At 40.0% G+C, this 18,668-nt stretch overlaps 1 protein-coding gene across 3 annotated transcripts in view; it reads right to left on the reverse strand.

Moving 5' to 3' along the window:
- Nucleotides 1–10,504: 10,504 nt before the first annotated feature.
- Nucleotides 10,505–18,668, reverse strand: part of LOC110364253 (uncharacterized) — a 91,678-nt gene continuing 83,514 nt past the window's right edge. For 2 of the 3 annotated variants that reach the window (XM_065060344.1, XM_065060346.1), the window contains one exon: nt 10,507–17,770. In XM_065060344.1, coding sequence (XP_064916416.1) covers nt 17,701–17,770 — 70 coding nt within the window. In that variant the 3' untranslated portion in view covers nt 10,507–17,700. Of the gene's footprint in view, nt 17,771–18,668 lie in introns of all 3 variants that reach the window. The other variant, XR_010472057.1, reaches the window with a different exon arrangement.

Genomic DNA, 18,668 nt, shown 5'->3' on the forward strand with positions numbered 1-18,668 from the left:
ATGGAACAAGGTTTAAAAAACTGGAGAAATAGGGATTTATTTTTTTTTTAACCACTTATCTGCTGTGCATTGGAAACCTGTCATGTTTTTAAACTAAAATAAAGTTGTGCTAGTATTCTGTAGTAAAACAATTGCCTACTACCAGAACCACACATTTTTAAGAAGTGAGAATGAGCCATATGTCTTCCATAAAAACATATTGATATAGTTCTGCTTGTTCTTTATGCTTTCTGGTAAATCGTATTTTTTTACAGGCTACAGTTAAAGCAAGCAATATTTTTGTTTGTCAGAATGTATTTACAGTGCTGTATTATCCTTCATCTCTACCAATTTTCATTTGTTACCATTGACACATGGTAAAATAGTTTTAATTATCTCTAGGCTCAAGTACAAGGAGTTTTTATAATTCAGTTGGGTCTATTTAACTTCCAGTATCTAAGCTACCATAATGAAAATGTTACTCAAGGTTTCTTCTTCAACTCCCCCCCTTTAGATCATAATAAAGACAGCTCACTTGAGCAAATAGTTCCTTTGAAATGTTAATCCTCCTCAGATGTGTTTTTTGTTAGATCAGCTGCACTGTTAAAATACTTTCTATTTTCCCATTAGTTTGAATGCAGAATAACACTTATTAGCCATATGGACACAAAGTAGCTCGTTGATGAAGACAACTGAATTAAAGCCTCATGTTAAACAATGAATTAACTGTGATATAGAGTGTAATAACCACAGTTTTATAAAACTGGGTCGTTTATTCCCCTCTTATCCAACACAATCCCCCCTTAAAAGAAGAAAAAAATATATTCCAGACACTGACCCCAGTGCAACCTAAAATCTCCACAAAGCACAGAAAAAAGAGTGAATGTAAAAACCTCTAGGGGCTTGTTGAAACATTATTTTTTGAAAGTATTGTTTTATATTAGTCTTTATTTGGCACTTAAGGATTGAAACCCCGATGAGCTAAACCTTTCCTCCAGAAATGCATGTGAAGGTGTATCTTGACTGCGGAGCTGGCTCGGGGTTTGCCCCCCGGCTGGAGCCCCTGCCTTGGCTCAGGTGTGAGCAGCCACGGCATGAGATCGCACGCTCGGTGCTGTTCCTGCCTCCTTCCCTGCCCACGGACCCAGCCCGACGGGCTGCTGCGCTTCAATGAAGCCAGCAACTCTGCGATTGCTTTTTAATGAATTGTGGGGGAATGTGTATGGTTTCCCTGGGGTGTGGAAAGAATTTTAGGTGGGTCATCAGCATTCAAATATTAAATTACTTGTGCGGGTTGTGCGAGGTTAGCAGGCGAGGAAATAGAGCTGGGACTCTAACCCAAACCTCTATGTAAATCAGTAGGCACAGAAGAACACCTCTGCTAGACACAAGTGAGAAGAATGTGTCTGAGAGGGCATTAAGAATAACACCAGGTAAGAACCCTGGCTTGTGAGCGGTGAAAGCACGCTTAAGTTTCAGTAGACCTCAGTAAATCTAGTTCTGTTTTGAAACTCTGCCTGTCATTTCAAAACAGGAGACATCTGAGTCCTTGCAGAATTTTGAGTCCTAGTCTATACTTCAGTGAGAGTTCAGCCTCTCTGAAAATATGTCCCTCTGTATTGTTCCTTGATTTAAACACTTTGTGCAAGTCTGAACATGAGCATGCAACGATTCAGCAGTAAGATCTGGGATGCATGAAGCATCGGTTTACGTATACAGTTTCCAGAGGGACGGGAAGTTGGTGCTATTTACTTAACCAGGAACAATAGATCAGTTGCTATTCAGCCAGCATTTCCATTGCTGGCATGGATGGTTGCATCCGTCTGCTCACACCCTCAGCTACTGCACCCCTACCTGCTCCCTCCACTGCCTCTGGCACTTAGTGATGCCTCCAGCAGCAATCAGACAGATTTCCAGATTCCAGTGATTGACAGAGAGCAAATTTGCAAATGTGCACTGGGCTAACATGATTAGGCCTGCAAACATGCAAATCCTTTGAATGAATTTTGGTTTTATGCAGCCGATGTAAATAAAAAGGATCCTGTTTATGTACTGCCTAAACAGCCGCTGTGCAAACTGGACTGCCAGAGATGATTTCATTCACCTCTTTAGTGAAACATAGAGAGAACCACAGTGCAGATACCCTCAGGATACGATTTTCATGATAATCAAAACACAGACGTGCTATACAATTGTTTATAACCAGAATTAAAGGTAGATATCTAATTTGGGGAAGGAGGGAAGTTTTCATGGGTCCAGAATATATGGGATGCTCAACAGGCACCCACAGTTACTGCACCCATTATCATAGGATTTGGGGAGGCAACAAATGAGCCTTTTCAGACAGACCTGATAAGCAGTTCTTCCAACAACACCAAGGCTGTGGCTGACTTGCACACTCACAGAAGCAGACATTGAACTTGTGTTTCAGCTGGGATCAAAGCCTGGAAATTGTGTCTGTTTGTGTATCCTCACTATTTGTTTGACTGATGCATTCTCCCAGAGAATATTCCTTCAGCATGCCAGCATGCTTCTGATTTGGGTGAACACAGTCCTGAACAGACTGGCTGTTAGACAAACTTTCCCCTGAGAGCACCCCACAAGTTACCTCGCTTTGTAGCTTCTTGCAGTGGAAAACAACCAGAGCTTCATTCAAAAAAACCTCACACAGAGATCAGTCAGGTTACTCTGGTTAATCCTGACTCTCTCACTTGGCAGTGGATTATAACCTCCCTCATAAGGTAATTTCTAATTCCTCTCAGAGAAAGTAAGGTGGATTCCAGCCACACTTCTGGCATTTGCAACAGGAGACAGGGAAGAATCTGCTTGGGTTTTCTGCTCAAAGGCCAAAATGTTGTGTTGAGGGTATGCTAGATTATCATCAAAAATGGGGACTTGGGATCATTTTATGTGGGGGAAGAGTGAGGAAGAGGTAGTCTTTGAGTAGATGGGGACTATCAGCACTTAGGGACACTATCTCTTAGGGACAAGGACCGCACAGGCCCTGTTCATGAAGCCCTTGATTAGAAGACAGAGTATTTGAAGAAATCCTTGGGTCAGGGAACATGGAGTGTGCTCTTGGTGATGATAATATAGCTAAACATCACCTGTTTCCCACGAACAGTTATGATAAGTTGAGCTAAATTTGCATGGGAGAAAAGAGTCAAACTTTTATTTGACAAACACCATTTCGTTAAAATTGAAAGAGATATAAGCCATCAGGATCTTCTTATGGTTTACTTTTTCCCTACTCATTTTTCTTTTTCCCCATTTTTTTTTTTTTCAGTAGTAAAATGAGAAGAGAGGAGAAAAGGCTGGGATATGACTAAAAAACGTCATATTTAAAGTTTTTAGGTAAAAAATATGGCAACGGGCCAGCTGACTTTTTCCCTGTGTGGCTACTGTGAAGCTCAGGAAGGAGCTATGGGTCAATCACAGTCGGTTACACTGATATACACAGATAAGCATAACTGAGGTTGGAAGGGACCTCTGGAGATTGTCTTGTCCTGTCCTCCTGTTCAGAGCAAGGTCCCCTAGAGCAAGTTACTCCAGCCTATTTTAAAGTGTTCCTTCAGCTCCTTTTACAAATCCAAGCAGTCTGGGGGTTTATTCTTCCTTTGCTTGATCATGCAGATCTCTTGGACACAAATAGCTGCTGATTCTTACTATTGAGGGATATACGCAGCAGCCTTTTTCATCCTGTTCCACAAGTCATCTTTCCCTTCCACCATCCCACAAAGGATACTCTCCAATACTTTCCAGGAAGCAAGGTCACTTGTTGACAAGCAAATTAAAAGTACTCACTGCCTGTTGAGTAGAAAGTTACCTATCACCGGCAGTTTTCCTACAACAAAGCCAGGAAATTCACAGGCTAAACAGCCAGGATACACTCTCAGCTGTTTAGCTGTTTATAACAGTCCATTAATTAATGTTAAAAGGCAGTTTGGTCTAGGCCAAGCCTTTTGGTGCCCAAGGCCCAGTATTCTTTAGAAACTGGTGCTCAATGTCATTTGTACTGTCCTAAAGCCACCACTGGACTGTATCACAGATTTTTGGTGACACCTCAGCTTCCAAAGTGTCTGAAGTGGGACATGACTATCTGCGTAGACCCATTCAGTGCCCAGCTCAGCAAACACTTCTTTTTCTTTGTTTCTTTTTCTTTGTTTCTTTTTCTTTTTTTCTTTTCCTCTTTTTTTTTCTTTTTCTTTTTCTTTTTCTTTTTCTTTTTCTTTTTCTTTTTCTTTTTCTTTTTCTTTTTCTTTTTCTTTTTCTTTTTCTTTTTCTTTTTCTTTTTCTTTTTCTTTTTCTTTTTCTTTTTCTTTTTCTTTTTTCCCTGGAATTACCACAATATATATAAAGTCATGAGACTGAGTCACTCCGTGAAGGAAACTGAGCTGTCACAACTTCAGCTGACCTGTTTGTATTCAAATTACTTTGGTTGTCATGGCCAACAATGGTACAATTGTTATACAATTAATGCAGCCTACAGTTTAATGTAGGATTTTTTTTTTTTTTGAGTCTCCAGCACAATATACAATTTTTAAATATCTCAAAATGATCATTAGAATTGAACACATTTTAACTCTGAGAAGATTGCAGCTATTTGCACAGCCAAACCTTCAGTTCCGAGCTGTTTTAACTGTACTGCTCTCTTGTTAGTTCCAATGGGATATTTTAAAATTTCCCTAATTTATATTTCAATGTACTCGCTAGGCTTACTGGTCATTCTTTCAAGGGAGCATAAAGTAGTTATTGTTAATACATACATGCTGGGTAACAGCAAATGTTTCTGGAGTACTGGGCTTTCTGTAATGACATTAAATGAAGAAAAAAAAAGGAGATGAAGTAATACTGATCTCTATGACAGCCTCTGTCTGCAGGACAAGGATTTAATTCAGAATTAAGCCACATTAGTGTTAAAGAAGCCATTACTCACTTGCAAATTTTTCCCCCCCCAAAACCCATTTCATTGCTCAGTGCAATAAGCCGGTACATTTATCCACAAACATTTGATGACTGATGCTTTATTTTGCCTTTGAATGTTTCTTTAATGAAATCTGGGAGCTTAAAAATATCCAGTAACATAGTTAACCATTTTGCTTTCACATTAACAGAGCAGTTATTCTGTTGCTATTTGTCACTGACTTAGCTTTGATATGTGACCCCTTTAAAAAGAAAACCCAAAATCAGGTATCAACACAGATGCAAATAATTTATAGAATTTTACTGAATATGAATAGATGAGTCTCTTTGTGTAGCTTTTTTGTCCTTTGTTAACTGCCATAGATTTACTGTTTTGCATTAGCTGTGGAAAACTCCCCTTGAGCTTTATCAAATTGTCTTCTTCTGAGAATACATAAAACATCTTTCTTCCAAGTTTAGGATAAACTTTGTTGTCTTTTAAAAGTTATGGTGTAAATTTGCTGAGAGACATTTATTCTAGCAATACTGAGAGTCCAGCAAAACTATTTCTTGTCTAAATGTTACTTTTGGTCTCTAAGGAGCTTCTACAGCAGCCAAAAATCCCTGGGACATATGCACAACCCCTTTTCCCAGGCTGAGCTGTGTTCAAGACCAGTAATGTGGGTATGTGTTGATAAAAGAGAAGATTAATATTATACCATCTGAAAATTGCTTGACACTAGCTGAATCTCTCCCATTTGTGGCTGTGCTGGGTGTTACCGTGAGGTGAAGCCACCAGAACAAGAACTTGGATTCAGGCACCAAACAGACTCAGCAGAATTTCTGAGTTAAAAGGGGGGAAATTTGGAGTGCTGAGCTCTTTCCCTTTGCCCACCCCCAGAGCGGGGTCACATCTGTCTATCGGGGGAAAATCTGAAAAGAAGAAAGCGGGAAGAGAAGAAAGGTGTAAGAGAAGAAAGCTGCAGGGCTTTTCCCAGAGGAGCCAAACAGGCTGTCAGAGGGTGGCTACTGCCCTCATCTCACCTCCCCAAGAACTGAGAACTCTTGCACGAATGCATTTTGCTATTGGCATCTTTGTTCTGCTGTTGCATTTGGACTCATAGGCCTTGACTGCTTTAACAACTGAAACTACAAGACTTTTTTTCCTTGACTGTGTATACTCCTCATCAAAAACAAGCCAACAAGATGTTTCTAAGAAACAGTTTGATGTTATCTTTTTAAAATGTGTTTCCAACTGTTTGCTATCTTGCTTTAGAGCTTGGGCTTCTGCCACCCCTGCTCCCCCCCTGCTGGCATCAAACAGACATTCAAATCTCACCAAAAAGACAGAAAGTTTCAGCCCTATCCCAGCCTTGCAGCAGGTATCCAGCCTCTAAAGAATGTCAGCAACAGAGGTCTTTCAAGATCTTTGTGCATTTAGCACTTGAAAATGAGCTCCAAGCACTTTTAAGAATCTGGTTATCTATATGGGTGTGTGAGAAATGCCATAGGATGGGCAAGATGAGTCACACACAGGATCCTATTTTTCTTAGGACAAACCCTGGTAGAACTGCCACTTTAACCCTTTCTTTCCTATTTCTTAAAGCTCATGCCCTTTCTTAAAGCTTATTCCCTTCATGGGTCTTAAGAGGATCTTTTGTCACGTCCTTTCCGTTAATGCCATTAACTTTTTAAATTCAAGCTGCTCACTTCTGAGAAATTCTTTCTGCTTTTTAAGGGTTATTTGCCCTTTTGCAGCAAGGCACTGTGCTCTTTCTGTTGATGTGAGCCCTGCAGAGAATTATCGCTTGGACATGCACGTTGGTGCCAAGTGGAGATAATGCTGTCTTTTCAGACTGAAGCCTGCTTGTAGGAGTGTTCCCAGTACGATTTTCACAGTCATAACTGCAGTTAATCTTAAACTTGGCATACCCTTCCATTGTCTGTAATGTTTTTAATGACTCTTTCAGGGTGGGAGAATACTCAGGGTTTTGCAGTGTTGCATTGACCTGTTGATTCACTCTTGCCAGGGTGGTGTTGTTGACCACAGTCCAGCTTAATAGGCAACCCTACCATTTATGTTACAGTGTGGGAAGTTATCTGTCTTTTCCAGCTAAACTGAGAGAAGGAGGAAGCTTTTTTTTTTTTCTGAGCAGGAGGTGCTGTGGAGCACAATGGTCAGTAAATATGTAGTGGCAATTTACAGGGTTTATTTTTAATCCAAGACCTGTGTGGAGAGAATGGCACAAACTGGGTAAATCAATCAGGCTGTTGCAAAGCAAGGTTGAAATGAAAGGGCGGTCAAGGAGGAAGTGGTAAATCACACACAGGACTGATTGCTTCTGGGCACAGTTAGGGCCTTGGGTTTAAAGAGTAATTACCGGGTCACACCTAACTCCTAGCTTGTGTGTGAGGTGCAAACTACATGTGCAAAGCCTGCATACATCAGCTGAGAGACTGTCCTTGCCTTTGCCAGCAATTATTTCCTTGCAAAGAGACCGTTTGTGCCTGGTATCATGAAGGAGATGGAGAGTGTGCAAGTCCCTATGCTCAGCCCGCTTATGAGCTTTGCACCTCCTTGAAATGAGGTGGAGACAGCAAGGGAAAAGTAGCTGGAGAGGTGAAGTTCCAGTTCTGTCACAAAGTCAGGATACAGGACTGACCCTCATCTCTAATTTCTGCCAACCTGGGGGCTGGTTAGAACAAGCATATAAAATGCCCCTGACATTCAGAGGTGGTGAGCATGCTGTGCAATCCCAGCAGGACCTGCTTCCCAGCAGCCCAATAGGAGGTGAGCCAAATGCTGCATTTGCAAACTTCACTGCTACCCCCACTAAGAAAATAAATGGTCAAAAGTTCAGTGATATGCAGACTGTATCTGCCTGTGGTATTTATGGTGAGAAACCCGTAGCTCACCTCCCCTTCACGATTCTGAGTGAGTTTAACTCAGTCCTTCCTTATTAAAAGTCTGTTACAGATAGACAGGACAGAGCCTTTTCTGTAGCAGACAGACATAGACATCTGTCCTGTTAGGACAACAGCAAAAGAAGGTTTGAAATCAGACGAAGTTATTGCATGCTTGCTTGCTTTCTTGGATCACTGTTAAACCTGCACATAGTTGGGAGATTAATGTGCTTTGAATAAAAGCATGGCTTAAATGCGGTTTCCATTGGGAAGTTTTCTTATTAAGTTTATGAATTTTCTGGACAAAACAATGATTTCTATTGATCAATAGACACCAACAGAAATCTTAATCTCAAACCATCCACAATGCAGACTGCCCAGCGCTTTCTCTCTTTCTTTTCCCCACATCTTCATTGTCTATAGACATTAAGGCAGATGCGTAGCCTTGAATGGAGTGCTGCTGGGTCAGCTTATGAGTATCAACCTCCAGAACACAGTGGGTTCTTTGTGTATTTTGCTCTCCTTGATCCTATGATCCCTGCTCTCCATGCTTAATATTTATCTTGTTATTCTTCCCTCCAGCATTGCAATTCTACTCATACAATGTGATGCTTCTCAAGCCACTTGGGACGGCTCATTTGCACATGCAGGATGAGTTGTCTTCAACACTACTTCTTCTTCAGTGTGGATGATGATTCTGAATGCTTGATTGAACATGGGGCCAGAAGGAATCTTTCAGCTGTGTGAGCAGCCAATGCAACCCAAATGGCCATTTCCTATCTCCTGTGCCTGGAAAGGGATGGACTGGATGTGCATGTCTCCTGGACCACTGGTTGGACCATCTTCTGGGATGAAAAACACATCACAAGCATAGATGATCTCCTGTCTCCAGTAGTCCTTCTGGTGTGTTATATTTTCCAGCTGTTAAATGAGGGACAAGAAAGGCAAAATCAGGTTGTCATTTTTCACCAATCTACTTCAAGGGGCAGCTTTCTGCTAGTGAGTGATGGAAGGTTTCTTCAGCTGTGTCTCAAAGGAAAAGATAAAATTACATTTAGGAAGACAATAACATTTAATGGTGAAGGAGAACCATGAAACAACATAAGCTGGTGTGAAATAACTAAGATATACAGGGTGTTCTGAGTATCATACCCAGATCCTTGGGGTTTACCATTGGTCCTGGAGCTCCCAAAACTGAAATGCAAATTACCCTAAGCATCAATTTGGCAGAGCTCTAAATACCAGATAACAGGTGGAATCAGTCTTGGACACACAGAGACTAAATGGCAATTCCACATCATTCTAATGAATGAATGTCACATGCGTCCCATTCACGTGGACTACAAACAAACTGGACTCTGGGACTTGCACTTGTATTAGGGCTCTCCACTCTGGGATTTGAATCAGTTTTCATCTACTTGTAATGTCAGGTACCTGGCAAGTGGACTGCAAATGACCTGCGCTCCAATTATCCTGCATCAGCATAATCCTTTCCATATAGAGGTTGACTTATGCCAACCAAGCAAACGAAAAAATATCCATATTTTCTTAATAAATGCTCCAGTTTTTCTTGAGCCTGAGCTAAACCTTCTTATCTAATATCAAGTAATTTAAGCATTTTTAACATTCTAAAGACAAGTTAATCCTTTTATAGTGAAAAGTCAAAAAATGGGTTTAGAATGACGTTTTAACAATGTCTGTGGTATGTTAAGCCGACAAAAAATTCTAACAGCAGGTTCAAGTATTTTTTGATAAAATGTTGCTGTGATCTTAAAACATAAGAAAATATAAGTATCATACCACATCTCTGTTTGTCAATAATGTAAAATATTATGTAATCTACCAATACAAACTGCTTTTTTTCCCCAGTAACGTCAGTTCTCACATGGTTTTAGTGACATGACACATCTAATATGCCTTAATTTGACCTGGTCTTAGACTTATATCTATTTCTCTCCTATGAGCTCCCTACTTTTCCCAGGTAAGTTTTGCTGCCAAGTAACACTTGATTTACATCTGGTTTCAGAGCCTTTGTTTCCATAGTTTTTTTGGTTTTGTCAGAGTGTGGCTATTTCAAGGCATTCCAAAGATGGTGAAGAGACTGTCCTAAACTCCTCTGCCCACAGAGAAGAAATAATATTAGAAGTGGAAATATTTATTTGTCCAACACATTATGCAGTACTTAGGATCCTATCTTTGAGTCCTACCTTTATTGAGGTTTTATTTTTTGTTTTGTTGGAGGTAGCAACAGAACATCAGGAAATTTTCCTCATTTTCTATTACTGTTTTTGCTCAGTCTCTAAACTCAGTCTCAGTTTAGTATGCATGATAAAGCATGCACTTCTTCAAAGACTGGCAAACTGACCTGCAGAGCCACCACACAAGCCACCTAGAACACATAGTTCAAGACAAGAGCAATCCTAACCCACTGAATGATCCAACTTTTATGCATATCTGCAGTTTAAACATCCACCCGAGTGCATCTATTGCCTGAGCCTGGGAACTACTGTTGTGTTATCAGAAAGCCGATCCTATTCCTGAAAGCCCTCAAGCACCCACTTGCTTGTTACCCACACCCTGGGTGCCTTTCCCAAGAGCACACACCCCAGACCTCACTACCCTTGGGTCTTGGTTTGTTTGCTTTTTCCAAGCCTAGTTTGCTTTCTAGTCTTTCAATGAAGGGAGTGCCCTCACGAAAGAATGCAGATACATGTTTAGCTCCATTCAGCCTAAACACAATCTGAGACACTTTGAGCTACTTGAGATGGCCACGTGCCTAGAACAGGACTGGTAGGACACCTGTCCCCTCCTGGGACACCCCAGGGCACCTCACATGGCTCCAGGGGACTTCCTAGAGGAGGTGGATGAAGCCCTCTGCAGTGCGTCTTGCAAGTAAAACCGGTGCTAGCTGACTGTGACTGCTGCATGGAAATGGAAAATGGGGTTAATTCAGGTTTGGAACCAAGCAGTCAATAGTCAACAGGCCCCAAATGTACTCCATGATGCTGTTTGGGAAATGATCTGATGTTGTCCTCAAATACAGCCCTTTTGACTACACGTCATGCCAACCTGCAAATATGGCCTCACCAAACCTGAAGGATTTGCTTTGGCACATGGTGGAAGCCTGATGAGCATGACTGGGGGCTTTGCATCCTATTAATAGTTCAGCAGAACATCCTCATGGCCAAAACCAGGAAGGTTGAAAGAAATGTTAAATTTGGTGTCACGTGTTACAGCTGCAAAGCAAAGTCCCAACCACTATTCCCATCTCAGCCAGACTCCTTCTGCAAGGGCTGCAGCAAAAGTAACTGCTTTTATTCCAGTTTCCATCTGTCAAAAGCACAGCTCACACTTTCCAGCCCTGTGAGAGAGCTGTGGAGAAAAAATCCTTTCATGATGGAGTGGGATCAGATACCATGGGGAAGAGGCTAAATAACTTGGGAAAAAATAAACTGCTTGTTCTCAGACCTGTCTTTTCCAGAGACATCACTCTGGACTCCCGTGTCTGAGTTACATGATTAACATACGATTTCTCTTTCTTGGCATCATCATATTTTTATTAATTTAAAGCAAGCATGTAGGATATTCCTGGTTCACAGTTGCAGAAGGGGCAAATATATGTTTTTTAACACCTTCTACAGCACCCACAGGAAAAAGGCAAGAAAACAACACACAGCAACCCTTCTGCCCAGTGCTGAAACTGCCTGTGGCAATGTACAGAACAGAAAAATATCTTTACTTAGGTTTCTATTATGAAACTATGAAGCCTTTGGTTTATAAATGATCCCTTCTTTACCATCAACCATACTGGGAAAGTTTAAAACTTAAATTAATCTCTCAGTCACTAAAATTTCAAAGGAAGGACAGAAGATTGCAGAGTTATCTGCTGTGACCTTTGGTGATTAGCAATGAAAAGTGTTTGATCTTCATCCGACAGTAGCAGAACAGAAGCCGTCTCAGTGTAAGGCACTTAAAAAAGGAAGAATTGCAGAGCTTTCATTCCCCCACGGTTCTCTTCAAGATTAGCAGAGGTGAACAGCAATTTCTATTTGTTTTTACAATAATATCCTGTTTTGTAATCCACAGGAAAAGGAGTATGAAAGTAGCAACCTTGGCAGGGAGTGGAGGCCAAGGGACTGTTTTCTGAAATCTCAAAGCTCAGGAACACAAAGGCTTGGAGGAATTTCCAAGTGCAGTGAATGCCAAATGGTAAAGAAAATGTCATGACAATGAAGGAGAGAATTTATTTATTCACCGCGTTAATAAATTCTTCTTCCAGAGTAATTTTTTTTCTTCTTCAGTGATCGATTTACTGGCAGTTACTTCTAAATGCTTTTAAGTAAGCACGTACTACATGTTTGAGGGCTGTTAATTCTTTTTCCCCAAAGATGAAACAACAGAATATAATAATAATACTAAAAAAATAAGAAAGTGTAATATAACACCAGGCAAATGAAAAATCCACAGAACAGAGATAGCCAAGCAAATGGCACTGTTAAATGGACTAATGTAGAACATTTCTATTCAGTGCTTACGTGGGAAACAGACTGGGTTATATTTTTCTCCATAGAAGATAATAACTGGTGGATCCATCCTTGCAGTTCCAGTTCAAAGCCTGGAAAGAAAAACATGTTAGGACTAGAGACGACATTAAAAAGAAGCCCATGTCGCCCATGTCTACCAGAGCACTGATTCAAAGGGCCATAAGCTAGAATAAATATTGACAGAGCAAAGAAAAAATATACAATAGCAATTGTTCAAAACGAGTACAAGTTGGAAGATAACAGATCCACACTGACCTAAATAAACCTGGACAGAGACCAAGGCCCAAAATTTAAAGTTACTTTTGGAGTTTAACTTCCCCTGATTTCAATAAGAATTAGACAGAGAAATACCTTCATGATTCTAGGTCTGATTTACTAACTGCTGTTGCTTTCAGCCGGTTTCCCAACCACAACTGCTTCCAGCTATGGCGAAGAAAAGCAGAACATTATGAAGGAGATGAATCTTGGGACAGAAGATGTCACAGAGTTTCTTTGCCTCTGCCACAAGACTGTTCTGGGTATTCTTTAAAGTGTCCATTCTGCATTTATTTTCTTTTGAGTTCATTACTCCTAATAATACCTTTTCATGCTGTTATGAATAATGTCTATCAATTCTTCCTCTTCTGTCTGATCATCATTTCTCTTTCATTCTGTTTTCATTATTCTATTCTATTCTATTCTATTCTATTCTATTCTATTCTATTCTATTCTATTCTATTCTATCCTATCCTATCCTATCCTATCCTATCCTATCCTATCCTATCCTATCCTATCCTATCCTATCCTATTCTTATCTTCTAATACTTTTCTCTGATCGTTACGTTTCCGCATCAGTTAGGTGACACAGACCACCTTGTCAGAACACATCACTGGTTGCAGTCTGTGGCAATGCACCACTTTTACCAGGTAAAAACATGGTCTAATATACTGGGTCAAGCATTCTCAAAGACTTCCATTTTTATTGCAAATTCCCAACTCAAAAATATAGCTGTTTTCCCACAAATGATGTCTCTAGCTCTTTCCATTACGATTTTAATCAGTCCAATAACCTACTTGATTACTCACTGGAAATTATTTCAGCCACATTTCTTTGGAATTCAGGTTTCTTGCAGGAAAAAAACAAAACAAAACAAAACAAACATAAAACAAAAAGACCCACCAAACAAACGGTGAATCTCTTTATTCTTTCTTAATTCATGCAAACTCCAGTTGAAATCAATAGTCTTAAGTATCTTCTCACACCTGTATTTCATTGATGTATTTTTAATGAACTTCCTGATCTAAATAGCCATATTCAACAGAAGGATCTGATGAATTTTCCTTGGAAGCTACTTAGAATAACTCATAAAATTTGTCTTGTTATCAGCTGTTAACAGCAAGAGATAAGAATGTATAAAGTTTTTAAATGCTGATTTTAATCTACTACAAAGTTAGCATACTGGACCTAAAATACAGTTAAATCAATAGACTTCCAAACTAACCGTCATTTTTAGAATAAGAATACAATGAGAAAATGTGTTTAAACATCATACTATTCTTCTTATACCTTCAAGAAGTTTATTGTACTGAAACAAAGTTTTCATATTAAAAGGTCCAAAACTCTATGGTAGTTTTTGCATTCTGCAGATAGTATGTATCCTTGTGGTTTCTGATCAACATCTACGGGCCACAGTGCTCAGAGTATTCATCAATGTCCTCTTTGAGCAGCGAGGTCATTTTAATAGTGCTGATTCAATTAGAAAGAGGAGGAGAAAGAGGTTCAAATCACTTTGATACTTTTACTGCAAAGCCAAAATGCAGATGTGGGTTTGCTAAATGCTTTATTAACTGCTAAAAGGGAAGGTTTAAGAGTGATGGCATCAAAAAAAATGCCCTTTTTACAGCTCAGAGGCAGTTCCAGCTATCTTAACATGACTGTATTATTGTAAAAAGCTACTTTTCAAAGTGCATCTTCCAGTGGCAAGAAAGCTTTTGCCTTCCTTTTCCAGGGTTTTTTGATGATTAAGCTATTTAAGTGAATTTCTTGAAGTACCGCTTCTCTCACTTTCAGAGATGACTGGGACACTTAAGTGACTGTTAAGGCCTTATCTGCACACTGACATTGTGCAAATAGATAAAGCAGTGTACACCCAAGTTTGCATGCGGTTACAATGCTGCCAGCTCAGTTTTATTCAGGAAGGCAAACGAGCTGCAGCTGATATTTTTAGACTAGTACAAATTTGCTTGCTCTGTTGGATGGACTTTGCTGACTAGAAAACAAAATTAATGTTTCCCAGAATTGATATCACTATAACAAATGTTTGCATAGAGCAGACATCTAACACACTGAAAATGGGATTTGAAAGTGCAGTTCAGAAGCAGGTTTTAGGTGCCTAAAGATGTACATCGCCAGATGGGATTCCCAGAGGTGCTTTAACATGTATCCAGTAGTGACCCACTAAATGTCTTTCAGTCTAGAGGGTATGCTCCAAAATGAAGATTGCAATACAAAGAAAAGCATCTGAAAAGAAACAGCATTCACAAAAAGAGTGGATTTTAGCAACCCACTCTGTCACAGTAGATAAAGATGCTAATTTTTTTCCCTGAAATGTGCCTATCATGCTCTCAGTTAGCCACAGTGCATATGACAGAGGTGAGGTGAGAAAAACACCCAGTCAGCAGCAGCAGTGACATTCGAACAAAGCTGCATTGTAATGGGTTAGGAAGGGTGGCTTCTTATCTTTCACATACTACATTCCTGGTTCAAACAAAGAGGTACATGCATTGAAATTAAGGTTCTTGATAGTCCTCCTCTATGTCTTCCTGAACTGGTTTATCCCCTTACCTCTTCTACCTCCTCACGGGGGTAGAAAAACTAAGATCTGTGAAGGTCAGGCACTGGAAACAAAGCTACGAGTAACTTTTGATCAAGGAAACATATTTTCTTAGCACACAGCAACATGCCAAGTAGTGCGAAAAGTTCAAATGACAAGAGCAGAGAGACAGAAAATCTTTAAGTATTCACTGAACAACACATGGAAATGCAGAGGTGAAAAGGGGAACCACAGCATACAATGGGAAATCCTACAGTTTAGGGCTCTGTTGTAGCCCTGACCATAAATACAACATCTGGGGAAAACAACCTAGTTATCTCTTGTCTCTGTGGTCGTGAGCATGGCTGATAGCATCCTGCTGTGGTGGTTTGGAAGAGGATGGCAGCTGTGTGGTTTTGAGATGTGAGCAGTAATCTTCAGAATCGTTCAGGTCCCATAGCACTTTGCAAGATGTCCTGCCATCCTCTGTCCTGGGAGCAAATGCTAGAAGTGTCAGGAGAACTACTTCAGGGGAACAGTTATAAGGACAATACAAAAAGCTGCAAAAGTTCAGCCAAGACTTGTGTCAATACTGGACTTACTGTACAAACTGGGTAACTAGTAATAATCAGTGTATTAAGCATTAGGGCTGATGACAATTTTTTCATTGAGACCACAGTTAAACATTTCTTGAAAACTCATGATATTTATTTGAATACAAAAATATTAATTTATGTACTTCCTGTTAGGTTCTCTCATTTGAAAATGTGGGGCTAGGTTTTCACAAGAATTCACAAGGAGAGGTCTACATGGACAAGGAATAGGCCCAGGCATCACGTGTTTCATGGTGAGATATAGCCTACAAAAAGAACCCAAACCTTTCAACTTTACATATTATTGTTTTCCTAAATTAACTTTGGGAGATTTTAATCTAGATCTTGGGTCTCTGCCAGGGAACACACACCACTCCTCACATCCCTGAGAACATTGCAGAGTCCTGTACAGTCAGCTGGCATAATTGTGAAACACCAACCAGTTAACTCTATCACTTCTTTGTAAAGTCGTCTTCTCTAATGCTGTTCTTCCTTTAACTCATTGTAGTTTTCCAATGAGCATCCTGTGCCAGGGGACACAAATCCTTTGTTGTCTTTTGAGGAGATTTTAGGGATGCCACAGGACTATTTAGTGAAACTAAAAGGAGGAATTAATGCACTAGATTTCTTCCTACATTTCAAAGGGGTAACTGTTAAATAATATTGATTAACAGGTCAGGCTAGATCAGGGAAGGGTGGTTATGATGCCTTGAGATGGTACCTGAGAAGGAATCTCAGCAAAGAAGGAGGCAGGGATTTATAGTGACTGGAAAGCTCTGAGAGCACATCGTATGGGCCTGAACTCAAGGGGACCACAGAGGAAACAGGCTGGTCAAACACAAAGCAAGTGGAGTGCAAACAGGCTACTCTTCAGGGTATATCCTTGCACTGCATAAAATGCATCCTTGAGCTGGCTTTTTGTCCTACTTAATTAAAGCAAACGGTGATGTTGCTCATTGCTTATAGATCACTGTTTTCAGTCCTTGTCAGGGAAAATTCTCCTGATGAACCCCATGGGAGATAACCTGAATAGAGGAGGAAAGGTGGAGCGTGGAGTTTTGCCAGTGCACTGTGAAGCTACGACTGGGTTGGTTTCCAATGAATCATCGCAGCCATCTGGGGGAAGGGGGAGGAATTCCCTCACTTCTTAATCAACCTATCTGTGTTTTAAAAGGGAAATATTTTTCAGTAAGATGCACTGTGCATATCTGGCACTTGGCCTCTTGTTGCTGCCAGCTGTCACTCTGATAATGTGTTATAAATGATGGCACACCAAGCAGGCAGGGCTGCAAGCCCATGTGATTGTATTGCATTATCAAAGTGACAACCAGAAAGAACAAGAGCTCTGGCTGCTGAATTGGGCCATAAGTAGATTTTGTGTTGTTGATATTACTATTTATATACAAAAATGAAGTTTAAGCATTTTTAATATTTTCCCAGCAGGAGTCAGGACATTGTTAGGACTTTGGTATGCAGATAGCTGGTGTAAGGCATAACATAAAACTTGTTTAATATTATGCTTTCATAAACTGAATCAGACAAAACAATTATTGTTAATGAAACTAATTCAAGTATATACTTCAAATTTCACATCTGTAAACATAGGAATCTTAAGTGACGTAAACTGGTGTCTTTCCCTCAATAAATCTATGCCTACGTTATCAGGTGCCTCCTGTGATCTACATACGTGAAAAAAACCCAAGATTGTCAAGCACTGTAAGATGATTCATCAGGAGCAATGCAGATATATCCATAGGTATCCATGGGTGGAACAAGCTGGTAAAATCTACTTCAGAATCTGAGTTGGGACCCTTGACTGGGTACAGTTGTAGGGAAAGTCTTTCTGCCAATATCTAGGAGATACTGTCACCTTACAGCGCCATGGCGAAGTCTATGACTCTGCTCTTCCACAATGACTTTGGTGGCCCAGAAGCAAGTTCTTTGTATGTCTGGATGGGGGAAAGGCTTTCTCAAGCATAAAGTGACTCAGCATGAGCAGAAGACTCTCAATCTTCTCAGTCCTAGTCTGGAAACATCTTCTGAGGCTTCTCTCTCCCTGAAAGCCAAAGCAAAACCCAGCTGAAAGTCAAAGTAATTTGTCATAATTGCGTGCTCTTTAATTCTTGGTTTCATCTGCGTTTGAAAAATAAAATAATAAAATGCTAAAGTAAAAACTGTTCTTAGGATATTCGTGTTTGGTTTACGATGATCTCCTATGGCAGAAAGGCTTTTCTGGACTTCTGTACAAAGTCTAAATGTTTTTACCCTGAATCTTGGCAACTTTTGCTGTTTCTGAGTGTTTACAAGATAAAGCAGTGACAGTTTCTTCTGTGAGAAGTCTACAAGCACCAAAAATATGTGGCTTATACACGGTACACAGTGACTCCATCCACAGCAAGCATTACTGGGTAAAGTTCAAAAGATGGAGACAAAGTCAGAGGTCTTTGTTGTGTTGGTCCATATCTCCTATGATATGTAGAGGTTTTATCCTTTTGAGGGGTGGCAGAAAGGGACACACAGAAGGTTTAGGAGGAAGCAGTGCTCTAATCCCACCCAGTAGTGGACAAATGGAAGGTTCAAACTCTTATGGCAAAAAACAGGTCCCACTACAGAAAACTTCTAAAGGATCCAATGGGAAAAAGGAGAAAAATTAGTCATGTACTTGCCACAGATTAGTGCCATGAACCTACTCCACGTTCATCATAACTTTTCAACAGAAATTTCTACAAACTGAGATGAAAAACATCATGAATTAACACAGTTTATGTCATTTGAGATAATCACTCTAAAGACAGCTGGAAACAATGTTTCAAAATAAATTAATGCTAAGGGTATTAAATTATGTAAATATGTCAAGAGATATAGACATATCATTTGGTGTAATTATACCAAAAGGGACGTTTCTACTGAGCAAAAGTTAATTAAATGGTTAAGTATCTGTAAGAAAATACCAC

This window comes from Columba livia, chromosome 4, assembly GCF_036013475.1.
Source record: "Columba livia isolate bColLiv1 breed racing homer chromosome 4, bColLiv1.pat.W.v2, whole genome shotgun sequence".
NCBI classification, from domain to species: Eukaryota; Metazoa; Chordata; class Aves; order Columbiformes; family Columbidae; genus Columba; species Columba livia.